The sequence below is a fragment of the Myotis davidii genome, unplaced genomic scaffold, assembly GCF_000327345.1.
Source record: "Myotis davidii unplaced genomic scaffold, ASM32734v1 scaffold161, whole genome shotgun sequence".
In the NCBI taxonomy this organism is placed as follows: Eukaryota; Metazoa; Chordata; class Mammalia; order Chiroptera; family Vespertilionidae; genus Myotis; species Myotis davidii.
In genome coordinates this window covers 1,560,370-1,576,156 of record NW_006291567.1, presented here as the reverse complement: position 1 = coordinate 1,576,156, position 15,787 = coordinate 1,560,370, and the positions used below count along the sequence as shown (strand labels likewise).

At 38.8% G+C, this 15,787-nt stretch overlaps 2 protein-coding genes and 1 long non-coding RNA gene across 7 annotated transcripts in view; 1 reads left to right on the top strand and 2 right to left on the bottom strand.

The window, feature by feature from the left end:
• The window catches only part of CDKL5 (cyclin dependent kinase like 5), a 118,373-nt gene that overhangs the window by 88,721 nt on the left and 13,865 nt on the right, over window positions 1-15,787 (top strand). Inside the window, exons 16-18 of one of the 3 annotated variants that reach the window (XM_015564880.1) lie at window positions 2,545-2,667; window positions 3,872-3,988; window positions 4,847-5,063. In XM_015564880.1, coding sequence (XP_015420366.1) covers window positions 2,545-2,667; window positions 3,872-3,988; window positions 4,847-5,063 — 457 coding nt within the window. Of the gene's footprint in view, window positions 1-2,544; window positions 2,668-3,871; window positions 3,989-4,846; window positions 5,237-15,787 lie in introns of those variants that run through there. The other 2 variants (XM_006765129.2, XM_006765130.2) reach the window with 2 other exon arrangements.
• Window positions 5,308-15,787, bottom strand: part of RS1 (retinoschisin 1) — a 42,955-nt gene continuing 32,475 nt past the window's right edge. The window contains exon 6 of one of the 3 annotated variants that reach the window (XM_015564881.1): window positions 5,308-6,305. In XM_015564881.1, coding sequence (XP_015420367.1) covers window positions 6,096-6,305 — 210 coding nt within the window. In that variant the 3' untranslated portion in view covers window positions 5,308-6,095. The remainder of the gene's footprint in view (window positions 6,306-15,787) is intronic. The other 2 variants (XM_015564884.1, XM_015564883.1) reach the window with 2 other exon arrangements.
• LOC107183293 lies at window positions 6,997-15,781 on the bottom strand. The gene is made up of 2 exons (XR_001514075.1): window positions 13,148-15,781; window positions 6,997-12,401 (listed from the first exon to the last, which is right to left on the bottom strand). It is a non-coding gene; the product is annotated as an uncharacterized LOC107183293 (long non-coding RNA).

The window sequence follows — 15,787 nt, the reverse complement described above, 5'->3', positions numbered from 1 at the left end:
ATATCAGCGGCCTCCTGCAACCCAGGCATGTGCCCCAACCAGAATGCAACCATGACCTCCTGGTTCATGGGTGGATCCTCAACCATTGAGTCACACCAGTTGGGCTATACATTTCATTTTTGGTCTGTAAAGTAATTTCAAAATATCTCTGTACGGTTTAAGCATTCCAAACCAAAAGCTTTTTGTACCTCTAATTTTTTTAGTTAAAAAATGTTTATTTTTTTAAAAAACTGCCTTATCTCTAACTGAAACTCACTTATAGCAGAAATTCAAGTCAAAATGTCACTGGATGAACAAAACAAGGCTTAATTTAAAGTAGAAAAGCTCAAAATATTTAAAGTGCTCATAAAATAACACTTTTATCATTGTCTATAGAACACTTGTCTATCATGAACATTGAACTTAGACTACCTCCTCATAACCACTCTTATTTTTATTTTAATGTGCTTGTTCTTGACCTCAGGTCTATAGCCACTTGTGAGGTGGTTAAATGGAAGAAAGTGGCAAAAACCAAGGAATTGAAGGTGTTTTGTATATAGATTTGGATTTTGATGTCTGTCTGTCTTAGACCAACATTAAATTTAAAGCCCCAAGCTCATTGGGGCCTAAGTCAAGTATATATACATGTTGACTGACTCTATTATTCAGGATCTGGTTCAAATTTTAGATGTTGAAATAGTATAGGTTAAGAGAAATAGGAAAATTATTATTCTCTAACATCCTCTCCACTTGAATGTACTTTTTAAAGGTTTTCATACTTTTTTATGTTTTTATTGATTTCAGAGGAAGGGATAGGGAGAGAAGGATAGAAACATCAATTATGAGAGAGAATCATTGATCAGCTGCCTCCTGCAACCCAGGCATGTGCCCCAACCAGAATGCAACCATGACCTCCTGGTTCATGGGTGGATCCTCAACCACTGAGTCACACCAGTTGGGCTATACATTTCATTTTTGGTCTGTAAAGTAGTTTCAAAATATCTCTGTACGGTTTAAGCATTCCAAACCAAAAGCTTTTTGTACCTCTAATTCTTTTAGCTAAAAAATGTTTTTAAGGACTTTGGTATCTAGCATAAGATTTCCAAAGAGCACTTCTGCCAGACCTCAGCCTCCTAAGCCAAGCATTTTGTTAACTCTGCCCCCTTCACATGAACAGAAATAGAATTAAAGTTAGATTTTTCCACTTTCTAGAACTCAGCAAAAGGAAACTAGGTAACCAAACTTTGAAAGATTGAATGCTTTATAGCATTTGCATAAGGTTCAAGAAAGGGGAAATCTGATGCCCAGGGCACACAGAGAAGCAAGACATTTTAAAGCCTCGATGGATCCTAAATCTAGTTTAACCCTTTTATTTTGCTGATATAGGAACTACCCAGGCAAATTGAGATCTGCCCGAAGTTGCTCTATCAGTTGAGAGAACTAGAGGTGGGTTCTCCTATCTAGCAGGCCCAGGCTTAGTCCCTGCCATCAGCCCCATCTCTGTGGAGAGCCTCAGACCACTTGTTCCTTGGGGCTCTCTTGTGGCCTCCTTAGTGATGCAAGTTAAACTCCTTCCTGGGAGCCTATCATGGGAACAAGAAACTTCATGGGCTATTTTACTTAGATGTTCTCATACAGGCAGCTGTAAAAGATGATCGGAATGCCGTCATATGCATTCTACTTCTCTGAGAACTGAGATATCCACAACAGGGGAAAGTGGTGCCAAAAAATAATGTTTTATTGTAAAGGTGCCTGCTTTGACTCAAGCAAATCTGGAAGCCGCCTTGGGAAATCTGGCTTCAGCTCCAAATCTAGAGAGTTACATAAGCCCTCAGAGCATATGGTGATTGCCAACTTAGTAGTTGTACCCAAGTTAGTATCTATCTCAACTGGTAATCATGCTTCAATTTAAAGACTGAACTTTCTGTTTCTTCACTTTGAAATCCCGTATTCTGAATTGCTCCAGATATTTTCCATGGGAGGAATATTTCTAACAGCCTAGAACCAGGCTTCTTCCTTGAAGGTAGAATCCTGCAACAGTGGTCTTCGTCTTCCAAGTGATGTGTTCTGGTTTAAGAGTTGACCATGTTCAAAGTGTCTGCGCTATCTTTTTTTTTCCTAATAGGCAGTTTGCATGGTAGATTATTTAATTTCTGAAGTCTTCTCTAGCAATTAGGAAGAGATTGAAGTTCATCAATAGCTGTTTAAACACAATTCTTTATAATAATTATATTTCTGATAATAAATAAGTCCTTAAATGTTTTGTTAGCTTAATGTGAATGATATGTGTAGGTTTCTAGGCATCCCTTCAGTAGGTATTGATCATGACCACATGTTTTCCATATATGTAGAAGTTTTTGGCATGTCTTAATTACATTGTTGGCATCTTCTTGTCCAGGTGAGAAATGACACAGTACCCCCTTTAGATACACACATAGCACAGTTATTCTTTCAGTGACTGCTAATATTTAATAATTTAAGGGCTTCCAAAGGGCTAGAAGTTTCAGTAAGAACACCTTTTTTTCTTTTCTTTTGCAATTAGTTTATTTGTATCTTATATTGCAGACAGATTCCACCAACGGGGAGAATCCAAGCATCAAGAAATCCCTCTTTCCTCTTTTTAATTCAAAGAATCACTTAAAGCATAGTTCTTCTTTGAAAAAGCTTCCTGTAGTCACTCCACCCATGGTACCCATTTTTACGTATGGTAGCCCTGAAAACTGCTCCAGTAAACTTGTTTTACTGATGACAACAGCATGTCTTTTATTTTCATGGGGTCATATTCTCTTTGTGCTAGTTAAGTACCTGAGCCAGTTCCATAAATTCACTGAGATATAAATTCTTAGCCATTCTGGATATTCCGAATTAGTTAAGGAGGTTGAAGTATAAAAGGCTATTGAGCAAACAAAGTAGTGAAAGGCTAGTTTGGGTTGTCTGATTTGCCAATTGTTGGCAGACAGCATTCATAAAACCCCTATTTCCTGTAAAGAATTCTATTAACACTTGTAATTCAGAAATGTCTTCTTGTTTGGCTCACAAAGTTTGTTAACACTTGGTTGGCAGTTTGTTTCTTTGAAACCAAGTTGAATTGACCAAATTGAGTGAGCTAGCTGGCTCCATGAAAAAAACAGCTTCTGTTAGTTGGTAATTTGTTTTTTTTCTTGCCTGGCTCTAGCTTTTGCTGGTCACTGGGTTTAAAGCCAGGGCTTTTGCTTGGCATTTGTATTACTCTACTGTGTTCACCAAAATTGGTGAATGGACCAGTTACATTCGTGTGGAATTTGTGGCACAAATTTCCAGCATTTTCATCATGCATAATGCTAGACCCAGATTCTTTCCTGGGCAATGTCTTGTGATTATGATTCAAACATACTTTTCCACTTTGCTACCCTTGAAAACCTGCTAGACTTCTTTGAGTACCACCAAACACAGTGTCTGGATCATTTTCCCAGCAGGAACAAATTTTTGTTTTATTGAACTGGTTCATAACCTAACTGCAATGTGGAATGAGGATACGACAGCAATTCCTGGTACAGCCCAATTTAACTGCTCTCTCTTACAGCGACTAAAACTAACAGCATGGGAATGCTTAAAAGGTTGAGGTTTTAACAAAGCTGCATGACATCTGCCAATTTTTCCTAATGCAGGGAAAATTATTAAGAGGGCAGCAGAATTTAACTGGCATCACTTGCATTGTGAACATTGGGAGAGTTTGGGTTTCTTTTTTTATTGTTTTTTTTTTCTTGTTTTTTTTTGGGGGGGGGGCAGTTCTTAGGGAGGGTTGAGTTTTGGTTTGGTGTGATTTGCTTTTGTTCTTCTCTTGGGTGTGGTTGCATATCTTAGTTAGGCTTATTGGTGTGCTGATTGAATCTTTGTCTATATCCTGCTCTAGCTGTCCAATTCTGAAGGCCCTGATCTTCTGACATTGCAGAAAGCCATTCACTCTAACACCACAACTGGCAGACCAAAGGAGTGGCGTCCTGAGAAGATCTCTGATCTACAGCCTCAAGTGAGTGGCCCATGCATCACTCCTAGACTCTTAGACTGCATATTGGAGGGGGCATAGTTGAGAAAGTTAGCCTGTCAATGTTTCAACAAGTCTTAAGATCTCCCCAGAATATCCAGGTGTATTTTGGGGTCCAGATGGATCTTGCATCAGTGACCCTTGTCCTAGGAAAAAAAGTGACCTTCCATTAGATTTCACCTAGCTGGGGGTTGGGGTGGGGATGGGATTAAGGGATTAATAAAACATGGCCCAGCCCACGAATACTTTGTGGCCTAAGAGAGATAGAAAATCCATAAATAACCATAATTGGTGATAAAAAGTGAGGTATGCCATAAAATGTAAGAGTAGGTGAGAAGAGGTAGTGGGAAGATTTAAGGTTTCATTAAAGGTGGTAGTATATAAATTGGGCTTTGGAAGACTGATACAATAAACTTTCTTGAAAGAATATTAAAAGTTTTGAAATCTATACTATATTTTTTAGTATTTTTTGTTGATTTCAGAGAGGAAGGGAGAGGGAGAGAGAGATAGAAATATCAATGATGAGAGAGAATCATCGCTAGGCTGTCTCCTACACACCTCACACAGGGGATCGAGCCCACAACCCAGGCATGTGCCCCAAGCGGGAATCGAACTATGACCTCTGGTTCATAGGCCTCCGCTCAACCACTGAGCCATGCAGGCCAGGCATAGGCTTTTTTGTTAAAGAAAAATAACTCCAATCTTGTCTGGAAAAGAAAAAAAGAACAGATAAGGTTGGATTGGGCCCTCCTTCCCCCTAGGGGCCACCCTCTCTGGCTCCATGAATTCATCTCAGATCTGCTTTCCAGTCTACCCTACACACACTCTCATCTTGTCTTCCAGAGCCAGCCATTAAAATCATTGCGCAAGCTGTTGCATCTCTCTTCAGCTTCCAATCACCCGGCTACTGGGGACCCGCGCTTCCAGCCCTTAACACCTCAACAAGTCAAAAATGCCTTCTCGGAAATTCGGATTCACTCCCTGGCCCAGGCCTCTGGCGCGAGCAGTAACATCCGGCAGGAGCCCACACCAAAGGGCAGGCCAGCCCTTCAGCTGCCAGGTCAGATGGACCCTGGTTGGCACGTGTCCTCTGTGACCCGGAGTGCCACAGAAGGGCCTTCCTACTCTGAACAGCTGGGAGCCAAGAGTGGGCCAAATGGGCACCCTTATAACAGAACAAATCGGTCTCGAATGCCAAATTTAAATGATTTAAAAGAGACGGCCTTGTAATGTGTGCTGGGGTGGGGTGGGGGTGGGGGTGGGGGCTCTGGGGGAAAAAGCCAGTTGGGAGGGGAGGGAAGGGGTTGGAGGGTGGGATGGGAAATGGGCTGGGCCAGAGTGGTAAGCCAGTATTTTCAGCTTTATGAAGGTGTGTGCAATATCGTATGTGAGGAGCCATCTGGCTCCTCACGGCCACAAATGCTAGTCAGGGATCTTAGAGCCACAGGAGTTCCTTAGGGATTGCCAGTCTCCATGGGTCTTGTGTGAGCATGGATAGGGTATGCCATTGAGGAAGAAGACATTCTTGCCAGTTTCTCCCCTACATTTCAGCTGTAGTGCAATCCCTGTTAAACTTGGGAAAGCCAGGATGTGTTCTGGCACTGCAAGGAAAAGAAAAATCCGTGTTGACTGATGCCCTTACCACAGATTTTTTTCTGCCTAGACTAAATGTGGGGTTTATTGTAATCCAGGAGTATCCCTTTGAAGGGTTAGCAGATGAACTAATTGTATGTCTTAAATTGTTTTCTAAACTTCCATATTTGATAGGATTTGTAACATTTATTTATAATTAATTAATATTGTACTGTTATAATCATACCTTTTATGTTACATGTAAAGTTATTTTGAGCTGTTTGGAACATTGTGAAGCAGTGGGACAGCTACAGTAGTTTCTATAAAAACTAAACAGTAACATTTATATATTGCATCAGGAGTACTTTATTCTATATATAAATATATATATGATAAATATGTGTCTGTTTTATAAATATAATCATTTAAAGAAAGTATCGTTATGACACTCTGCCATATTTTTATACATTTGTAATATGAAGTGAGTATTATACTTCTTATCAAGGGAGTTGAATTGTGGCTATATGTGACTGTAACAGTAGGAACCTTGCTCAACTTTTAGGCCCCAGCAGTAGCTTCTAGACATGCTCCTTGGTAGCAGATGAGACGCAGCATCTCCTTGCAAACCCACAGGGGAAGAAAGTGGGCTAGACCAGTGAGAACTCCAGCAGGCCTTGTCTCTGTCCTCACACAGTTGGCTCCTCTTCATGTCCAGGGACATTCCTTGCACCTGAGGGAGAATAGATCCAGGCTTACTCATGGTTCTTTGTAGAGAGAATGGGCTCTTCTACTTAGCATTAGTGTAGAGCATTGACCAAAGATTTGCCAGTGAACATTCCTAGTTGCAAGGTTGTACGAGGCCCCTGTCTGCCGACCTGGCATACCAGCTCTATGCTCCTAAATCCTGTGCACTGTACCAGAGACTCGGTGAGGGGTAGAGGGGAGGTATATGTGTGGCATTTCTATTTCTAAATACTTATTTTGTTACTGCTCTTTACAAGATATTTAGGAGATATTTAAAAGGCTTCTGAAGCCATTCTAGATGTAGAGGAAATTGCTATACCCACTTTTTCTTCCTGGGACCATCCATATATAACAAGGTTAGCACGAGCCGTGCGCGCGCACATGCGCGCCCACACACACACACACACACACACACACACACACACACACACACACGGTCAGAACAGGAATTATCTTTCTCTCATTTGATCTCCAACTCCAAAGTTGCTCCCAAGTTTCATCAAGGCCTTTAGCCAACAAAGGTCATAGCCCCATGTCTCTGGGCCATCCTTGACAGAAATCACTCAACACCATCATCCATCAAGAGCATTAGATTTTTAGAAGTAGTCTCCTAGCAATAATATTTTTAAAGGTCCCCTCCTACCCCTCAAGGAGGTAATGTCTCGGTAGTTAGTACTTGTCCCAGGATTCTGAGAGTGTCAGCCTCTGAATCAAGTCAGCTGTAACTGAAATGTGCTATTACTGTTCCCCTGCCCCCATGATTTTGAGAATTATAGTTCTGATGATTATGAAGATTATAAAGAAAATGTCTTAGTTTCTTTGAAGCTTAAATTGTGTGCATATTGCATTTTATATAACTACTATAATGATGTGTATTGATTATATATAGAGGTCATTTTAAGGTGCTTTTTATTTAATTTAATAAGTGTAATAGGCACTAAAATGCAACTCAACTGGGTACTATCATTGAAACAATTTGATTCAAACTAATAGTTTGCATGCTCTTTGGTTCCTTTTATATCTTGTTTCTTTCACCAGTTCAATACTGTTCAAGTAGCTCTGAATTCTGGCTTTTCCCAGGCAGCTGCTCAGTTATATAAGTGATGTGGACCCTTAGCAGTTTTGCCTGGATACTAATGACTCTAAAAGGGTGTGAAACTTCTTTTTCATACTAGATCTGTACCTTGTATTCCCCCTTGCAAACCAGAAACTACATTTTTTCCTCTGGAAAGACTTCTCACTGTGCTGTGTGCTTAGGACTGCGCAGTCAACATTGCCATGTGCGGCATTGGAGGCTCGTCGTCACCTAGCGGCTGGTTTCCCATGTTTTCATCCTTGCTAACACTGGGATCTCAGATGTTTGCAGATCATTTCTATTCCTGATGGTTCTTCAAAGAAGGGCTAGAATTATTGCCTTCTACCTAGAGCAAAAGTAAACCTAAATGATGAAGAGTCAATACATACTTTTCGTACATTCCCAGATTTGAGCCAGATAATATCTACAGTGTTTTCAACTCGTGTTTTTGAGGTAGCTCTTTTATCCTCTTCTCAGCTTTTGTCCATTTTGACTTTTCATTGACCTCAGTGAGTTGTAAAGTGAACTACAATCTGCATTTCTAGCATGTATAATGCTTTTCCTACTCGCACAGGGGAATAGTCATTTCCTCTCCAATCTAATGGGCCCTCTCTTAGCTTTTAACTGTTATTTTCCTGTGTCGATAAATTATGGACCTCACAGAGATTGCCATCCGTGATAAGGACTTGATTTAAAGTCATAAAAGGTGGCATTTTTCTTTAGGAAGGGAAATTTTTATGGCATGTGTGCTCTGTTATCTGCCCTAACTTCCTAAAGAATAAAAAGATTGAATGAAGGCTTATCAATTACTTTGTTTTATGGAAGTATCACTGATCTCCTTTTGAAAAGAAACTCTGCTTTGTTGGTTTTCTACTTTTGCTTTACCACCATCCTCGTTTTTCTTCTCAGAAGTTCTAAATGAACTTTTACTGAACCTTGTTTGGTCTCAATCTGAGGTTTAGCCTCTCTCCAGAGCCCTGGACCAAAAGTAGTCCGCACTAATGGGCTCAAGAGAGCTTTACAGCAGGGGTTCTCAATCAGGGCCGATTTTGCCTTCTGGCAGCAATTGGCTCATATGTGGTTATGATAACTGGTGTGGTGGGGTGCTACTGGCATGTAGTTAGTAGAGGCCAGGGATGCTGCTACACGTCCTACATGCACAGGACAGCCCCCCACAACAAAGTGATCCAGCCCTAAACGTTAGTAGTGCTGAGATTGAGAATCCTACTCTACCATATTCAAACCCCTGGAATCTTATTGTTTGTTCCCATTGTCTTGGGCCTGCTAAAAGGGCATCCTTTGGGAGGAGACCACAGTTACTTTATAGGTATTTGAGAACTTAAATTCTAGGTCAGCGTCCTTAGAAATTTTTTTACAGAGCCATGATGCTTATGTTAGAAGTAAGCAGCAGCCTGGCAGATTGGCACATTTTTTACCAAGTGCTCAAAGGTATCCATGGCTTTTAGCTGTGTCTCCCCCCAAAAATGTCTTTGTTTTTCATTTAGGTCATTTAATAGCTCTTTACAAATATTGGCATATGACAGACCAATTAGAAGCAAAAATTTCTGTATTGGTGGTTGTGATATGGCTGTTATAGGAGTATTTGTGCTGTACGCTTTGGTCAAATCTGTTTTTAAACCAGCTTTACAACTCACCATATGCAGTTGTATTTTCATTCTAAGCTCAGAGCTACGCTGGTTAGTTTCTAGTCACTTCATGTATTATAAAGTATGTTGTGGTTGTAGAGTTAGCCAGTTTAGCATGTTCCTAATTGAAAATTAGTGGACTTCTCTAGGAAATGCTATCCCATTTTCCAGTCCCAGCTCCTTAGTTAACATCATAGTATCCTCACTTCTTAAACTAGTTTTTAGAGTAAATAAGGAAAAAAGCCATTTATTTTCTTCTAGCTGTGTATTGAGAATGACTTGTAAGTGTACAGCTTTTTTTAAAGGCCAGAGGATTACTTTTCAAGTGCGTGGAAGGCGCTGTTTATTTCTATTCACCTAGGTCCTGGTGGTGACCCAACTTTCAGCAAGGGCAGTCGCTCATTGGGACTTATTCCTAGAGCTCAGCTGAGACTCAGAAATCTGCATATTCTCTCCTGATCAGAACATTGTTCCTGGAGAGCACTGCTTTTATATCTAGAAGTTCGTTACTTCCTGCATTATAGTGGGATATTGAGCTCCATGTGAGCACTAAGATCCACAGACTCATGCTTTTATGAACTGGGAATGTGGTATGATACACTGAACCAAGTCAGAAAATACTGAATTATTTCCTTACCTCCTTCAGTTCATCACAAATAAAGTGTGTAGGCAGAGAAAGCTTATTTACAGTAAAAAACAAATGGTTTCTTTAAAGGGGGCAGCAGAAAACACAATGTCCTGTCGCTAATCCCCAGGGCCAGAATCTCACAAGAAGTTTCTCTCAGAGACTTAAAGGGCCAACTTACAAAACAAAAACTTGTAAGTGGTTCTGATTGTTTTTTCTTTGTGTCTTGATCAGCTGAGATATAGGATATCTTGAGGTCTGATTCAGCTGGATAAAAAAATCTGTCTTAGAAACCATAAGTAAATACAAGAAAATGAAGCTGTGATAGGACGAGTCCCTCGTCTGTCTATATACACACATGTGGTGAAGGTAAGGTGGCTAGGAAACTCTGGGCCTGCTGCCCTAATCTACCCTATTTCTTCTTTTTTAACTGAATGTACTATAAAAGATCATAGACTTTGTGCCAAGTCAGTTACTACGTGAATATTCATTTCCCATAGTGCTTTGTTAATTCATCAGCATTAGGCCTGGTCCTGACTATATCTTTTTTCACTCCAGGCACTGACCCACCTTTCTGTGTATTTTCCTATAGGCTATTAAATATGATCACGACCTGCCTTGTATTTTCATTCATTAACTGTTTCCTCCCTAATTTGAGGGAGGCTTGTCTTTTTGTTTTGCCAGAAAAAAAAAAATTGTAATAGTTGCACGTTGGATTTCTAGGGCCAGAGAGCTGTGTCAGTGAAACCAGTTTCACTTCTAAGGCCCTTCATTACCAACAAGGTTAAGCTCTCTGAACCCCATTTGATCCTTGGGTCATATTTTGATCCTCCTTTGGAATCTGAAAAAAATCGGTCTCTGTGTTGTATGCAGAATAGAAGTTGCCTTGTTTGTTACTCTTCCAGCGCAGAGTATCAGGGAGAAAGAGGCCTTATCTGTTCCTCCATCCCCTCCATTTTGACAGACGGCCAAGAATTCCTCAGGACTTCCTTTGGTTTGGGATTGTACTTTCCCAAAAGCCTGATGTGCTTCATTTCAGGCATAGACAAGTTTGTCCTAGTGTTCTGCTTCAGGGTTAATCAGACGAAACCCAGGAATAGAAAAGGTAGATGCCTTGACTTTTGTCCCTGTTGGGGGATTAAAGTATTTATTGCCAGAGTTGTCAAAAGCTTCAGTTGCAAAGCATTCAGAGGTTCAAGAAGAAAAAAAAAGATACTTTTCCTTCTGGAGAACTCTGAAGTTCTCCATGATGGCTTAGGTTTTCCATAGTGGAAAGCAACGTTTGTACAAAACCCATTTTCACTAGAGATATACGATTGGTTATATATAGTCCTCTCAGCCTATTTCCCTCTCCTTGTTTCCTCTTTGGGCACTGATGGAGTCAGGCTGGAGGGGTAATGCTGTGAATGCAGGAAGTTAATTCTCACTGTAAACTTGGATTGATTAACAGAAACAATTAAACCAAACAAAATAGTGGCCCCTACTTCCTATCTCCAGGAATTGCTTTTGTGCCATTTTAAATTCAGGTAGTTATTCTGTATATACTTAGAAGACTATTCTGAGCTTCTTCAATCTCTAGGAGGTTTGAAGGTGGTATCTGGGAAGACACAGGGCAGGGTAACTTTGAGAACCCTGCTCATGCATGAAAACAAAAATAGGTATAAGTCAGACTGATGTAACATCCAAATTTGTGGTAGTTGAAGAATCAGTGGAAATTCTTAATTGCACAGACTTTATAAATCCATAATGCAAAGTGTAATTCCATACTTTTTACTGTGGCAAGGGTGTGCTGTAGTGTTAACCTTTTTAATTTTTGAATCCAAACTGAATTTAAAGTGTTGAATATTTAAATTCCTCACAAGCTAATTATGAACCATTTGTAAAATGTTTATATAACTCTTTGTATCATGTGTTCCTACATCTTATCAAGTTTTTTCTGGCATGTATTCCATTCTAAACTTCTGTAAAATTTCTATTGTTGTTGTAAATATTATACAAATATCTATTCCGTGGTAACCTAAATTATCAGCATGAAATGGTTAATTTTTACTGAGCACAATGTATTTTTGAATGGATCTTCCCAAATGTCTTTAATAAAATGCAGATTTTGCACTGACTGAAATGATTGCCAGGCCATCCCAGTCTTGAAAACTGTTGTCCCTTGAGTTTGAAAAGCAAGCTCTTCAATTAGTTCCTTCTTTGTAAAGAACTTGTTGGAATTCAAATGAGAGAAAATGGGCCTTTGAAGTTGGAATCAGTTTAAGGGACCAAAATTAATGTAAAGGAGGGCAAATCCTGTTACTTAATGATGTTGATAATTTTTTTGTATTTATAAAGCTTTTTTCCCCTTCTGGCATTTTGAAAACTGGTTTCTTTTACACTTGAGTATTGTCTCCTTTGCACGTTCCTAGTCGTTCACTTGGTGGGTCTTGGAGGATGGGGAGAGATGCCAGCCTCCTGCTCAGTGCCATGGAGAAAGCAAAGATGGAGAACTTAATAAGGGTTTATTTGTGTTTTAGAGCAGAGGGTTGGCAAACTTTTTCTGTAAAGGCCCAAATAGTAAATATTTGAGACTTTGTGAGCCATAGGGTTTCTACTACTCAATTCTGCTATTGCAGTGCAAAAAGCATTTGAAAATGATAGGTGTGTCTGTGTTCCAGTAAAATTATTTACAAAAACAGGCCCAGGCACCAGATTTACTAACCTGTAACCTGTTCTTGGCCTTCACTTTTGTCTCTGAGGATAAGAAGACCTAATGAGTAAATGCTCAATCAGGGAGGAAAGAACTTAAATTTTGAAATAACACCTCTAACTATTCTCCAACTTTCTTTATCTTCCTAAACAAAGGACATTCTTATAAGCACTGTCATCGACTTCTTTGCTCTAGATTTCTCCTTAAGTCATGGAAACCAGTGATTTCAGTTATACTTTTTATCAATACATAAAGAGTATCTAGGGCTTGTAATTTTTTTTTTTAAATTTTCATATTACTATGGCTGGGCACAATGCCAAGTGTTTTGCTTTTATTAATTACATTTACTTTTCACAGCAACACAATGAAATGGGTTGTATACCCATTTTGTAGATGATGAAACTGAGGCCTGTGGGTTTTACATTAACTTGCCCAAGGTCAACCAGCTAGGATTTAGAGCTTAGTATGTTCACTGTAAAGCCTGTCCTTCATCACTACTAAATAGTGCGGTTGCTGTGTCTGCATGTATAGAAACTGACATGGGTGATTCGTGTACCACCTTTCCTCCCATCTCACAGCAGGTGGTAATTGATTTGATTTGAGAATATAACATTTCTTTGAAATAGATCACTAGAGATCCAAAGACTGGTTAAGTGGTTAAAAGCACAGGATCTGGAGTCTGCTTGCCTGAGTGCATTCCTATATCTTGTATGGCTTTAAGTAAATTATTTTATTTTTCTATGCCTCAGTTACCTTATCTTTAATTGGAAATAATAAGAATGATACCTACCTCATAGGGTTGTTTTGAAGATTTGATGAGATGATACTTTGCAAAGCACTTGGTAGATTCTCAATAAATGTTAGCTATTATAACATTGTTGCTAGTATTTGTGCCCTAGTTAGCAGCCCTATGAAGTTGAAAAGGAATGTCACAGAATTTTGATTGCCAGCTATGGAGAGCTCATTAAGCACTTCAGATACATTTATCCTATTTGATCTTCACATCAGCCCTGTAACACTGTCCAGGTTAAGAACCATTGTGACTTGAAGTTACTTATAGTTTGGAGCTACTCTTGGATCCTGGGGGAAACAACAGCCCTTACAGCTGTACATTTGTCAGCAGGCCTCAGCAATTGCAGGTATTCAAAAAGGTGGGCTTCTGGCAGTGTCTGTTCAAAGGCTTACTTTAGGTGTGCAATCTTCCAGGCTCTGAGACTGGATTCATAGTGCCATCATTATTTTGAAATACCTTTGCTATGTCCAAGTGACCTCCTCCCTCACTGAATACCCACATCAGTTCAGACCTTTTTCTTTATCTTGGCAAAAGTAACTGCCACTTTTTATGTTCATAGCATTTAATTTAGCTGTTTTTAAATCTGCAATGTGTTTTGTATATTTTACCACAATTTAAAAAAAATCAGTAAGTGTAGACTATACTAGCATTTCTGAAAAGAAGAGTAAACATGTTAACATAAGGTAATAGAATGAGTTTTTGCTACACTATATATTTTTTAATTAAAAGTTTCCCCCACAAAAGAAATAATGCTGCAAACATAGTACATGTGTTTAGTAGCAAAATTCTGCTAGGCTTCAGATGTCCCTCAATAAAAGTTTTATTTTTATACATTCTGGCATGAATTCAATGAAGTAAAAAATCATATGCTGTTGTAAACAAATTACCTGCAGATAAACATTTTACGGATTTCAGTATCTCATTGTTTATTAAATTCTGAAGTATTGAACAATTTCCCTTGTGAAATCTCAGCTGACTTCTTTGCAGAAAACAAGTTGATCCTAAAATTGATATGGAAATTCAAGGGACTTAGAATAATCAAAACAATCTTGAAGAAGAACAAAGTTGGAGGACTCACATGGTCTAATTTCAAAACTTACTACAAGGGCTACCATAATCAAAACAGTGTGGTGCTGGCATAAGGATGCAAACAATGAAGTTGGACCTCTATTTCATACCATATATAAAAATTAACTCAAAATGGATCAAAGATCTAAATGTAAGAGGTAAAACTATAAAACTCCTGGAAGGAATCATAGAAAATCTTTATGATATGGATTTGGCAGTAGTTTCCCAGATAAAACTCCAAAGCACAAGCAACTAAAGAGAAAAATAAATTGGATTTTATCAAAATTTTTAAATGTGTGTTTCAAAGGACTCCATCAAGAAAATAAAAAGCCAATCCACAGAATATGAGAAAACATTTTCAGATCATATGTCTAATAAGGGAATTGTATCCAAAATAAATTTTAAAACTCTTACAATTCAAAAAGACAGCTGAATTTAAAATGGACAAAGAATCTTAATTGACATGTTTCCAATGAAGTGTACAAAGGGCCAGTAAACACATGAAAAGATGCTTAGCATCATAAGTCATGGGGAAATGCAAATCAAAACCACAATGAGATACGACTTCATACTCCCCAGGGTGGCTATAATCCAAAAGACAGATAATAACAAGTGTAGAGAAATTAGAACCCTAATAGACTGCTAGTGTGAGTGTAAAATGGTATAACCATTTTGGAAAATCGTCTGATGGTTACTCAGAAGTTTAAACAGGGTTATCATATGACCCAGCAGTTCCCCTGCTGGGTATATATACCCAAGATAAATGAAAACATGACTACACAAAAACTTGTACACAATTGTAGCAACATTATTCGTAAATAGCCAAAAAACGTGGAAATAATCCAAATGTCCATCAATGAATGAATAGATAATATAATGTGGTCTACCTCTATAGTGGAATGATATTCTGCCATAAAAAGGAATGAAATATGATATATGCTACAACATGAACGAACCTTGAAAACACCACTAAGCGAAAGAATCCAGACAGAAAAGACCACATATTGTGTAAGATTCAATTTCTAAGAAATGTCCAGAATTAGCTACAGAGACAGAAATAGATCAGTGGTTGCCTATGGCTGGAGTGGGCAAGTGGGTTAGTGGGGTGATAGCTAATGGGTGTGGGGTTTCTTTTTGGGGTGATGATTTTTTTAATTGATTGTGATAATGATTGCTCAACTCTATACTAAAAGTCACTGAATTGTACAGTTTAAATGGGTGAAATTTGTATGGTGTGTGAACTTTATCTCAATAAAGATATTACCAAACAAAAATATTCAACACGAACAATTATTTGGAGAACCTTTATCCCTGCCTCACACCATTTCATTCTTTTTTCATCTTGACTCAACTTACCTCCTGGGTCCAGAGTGCCAGTTGTAGAGGCCTGAACTTAGACTTTTCTCTGACAGTGCATGTCATGATAAAAGTTCATTCAAATTTCCCAGATAGGATATCCAATCAGGTATTCTGTTCAAAATGCATTTATTTGTGTGTTCTAAGACCAGAGAAGGATTTTTCCCCACTGTGAATTGGTTTGAGAGCAGATAGAGCAGGAGAGAGAGTTTT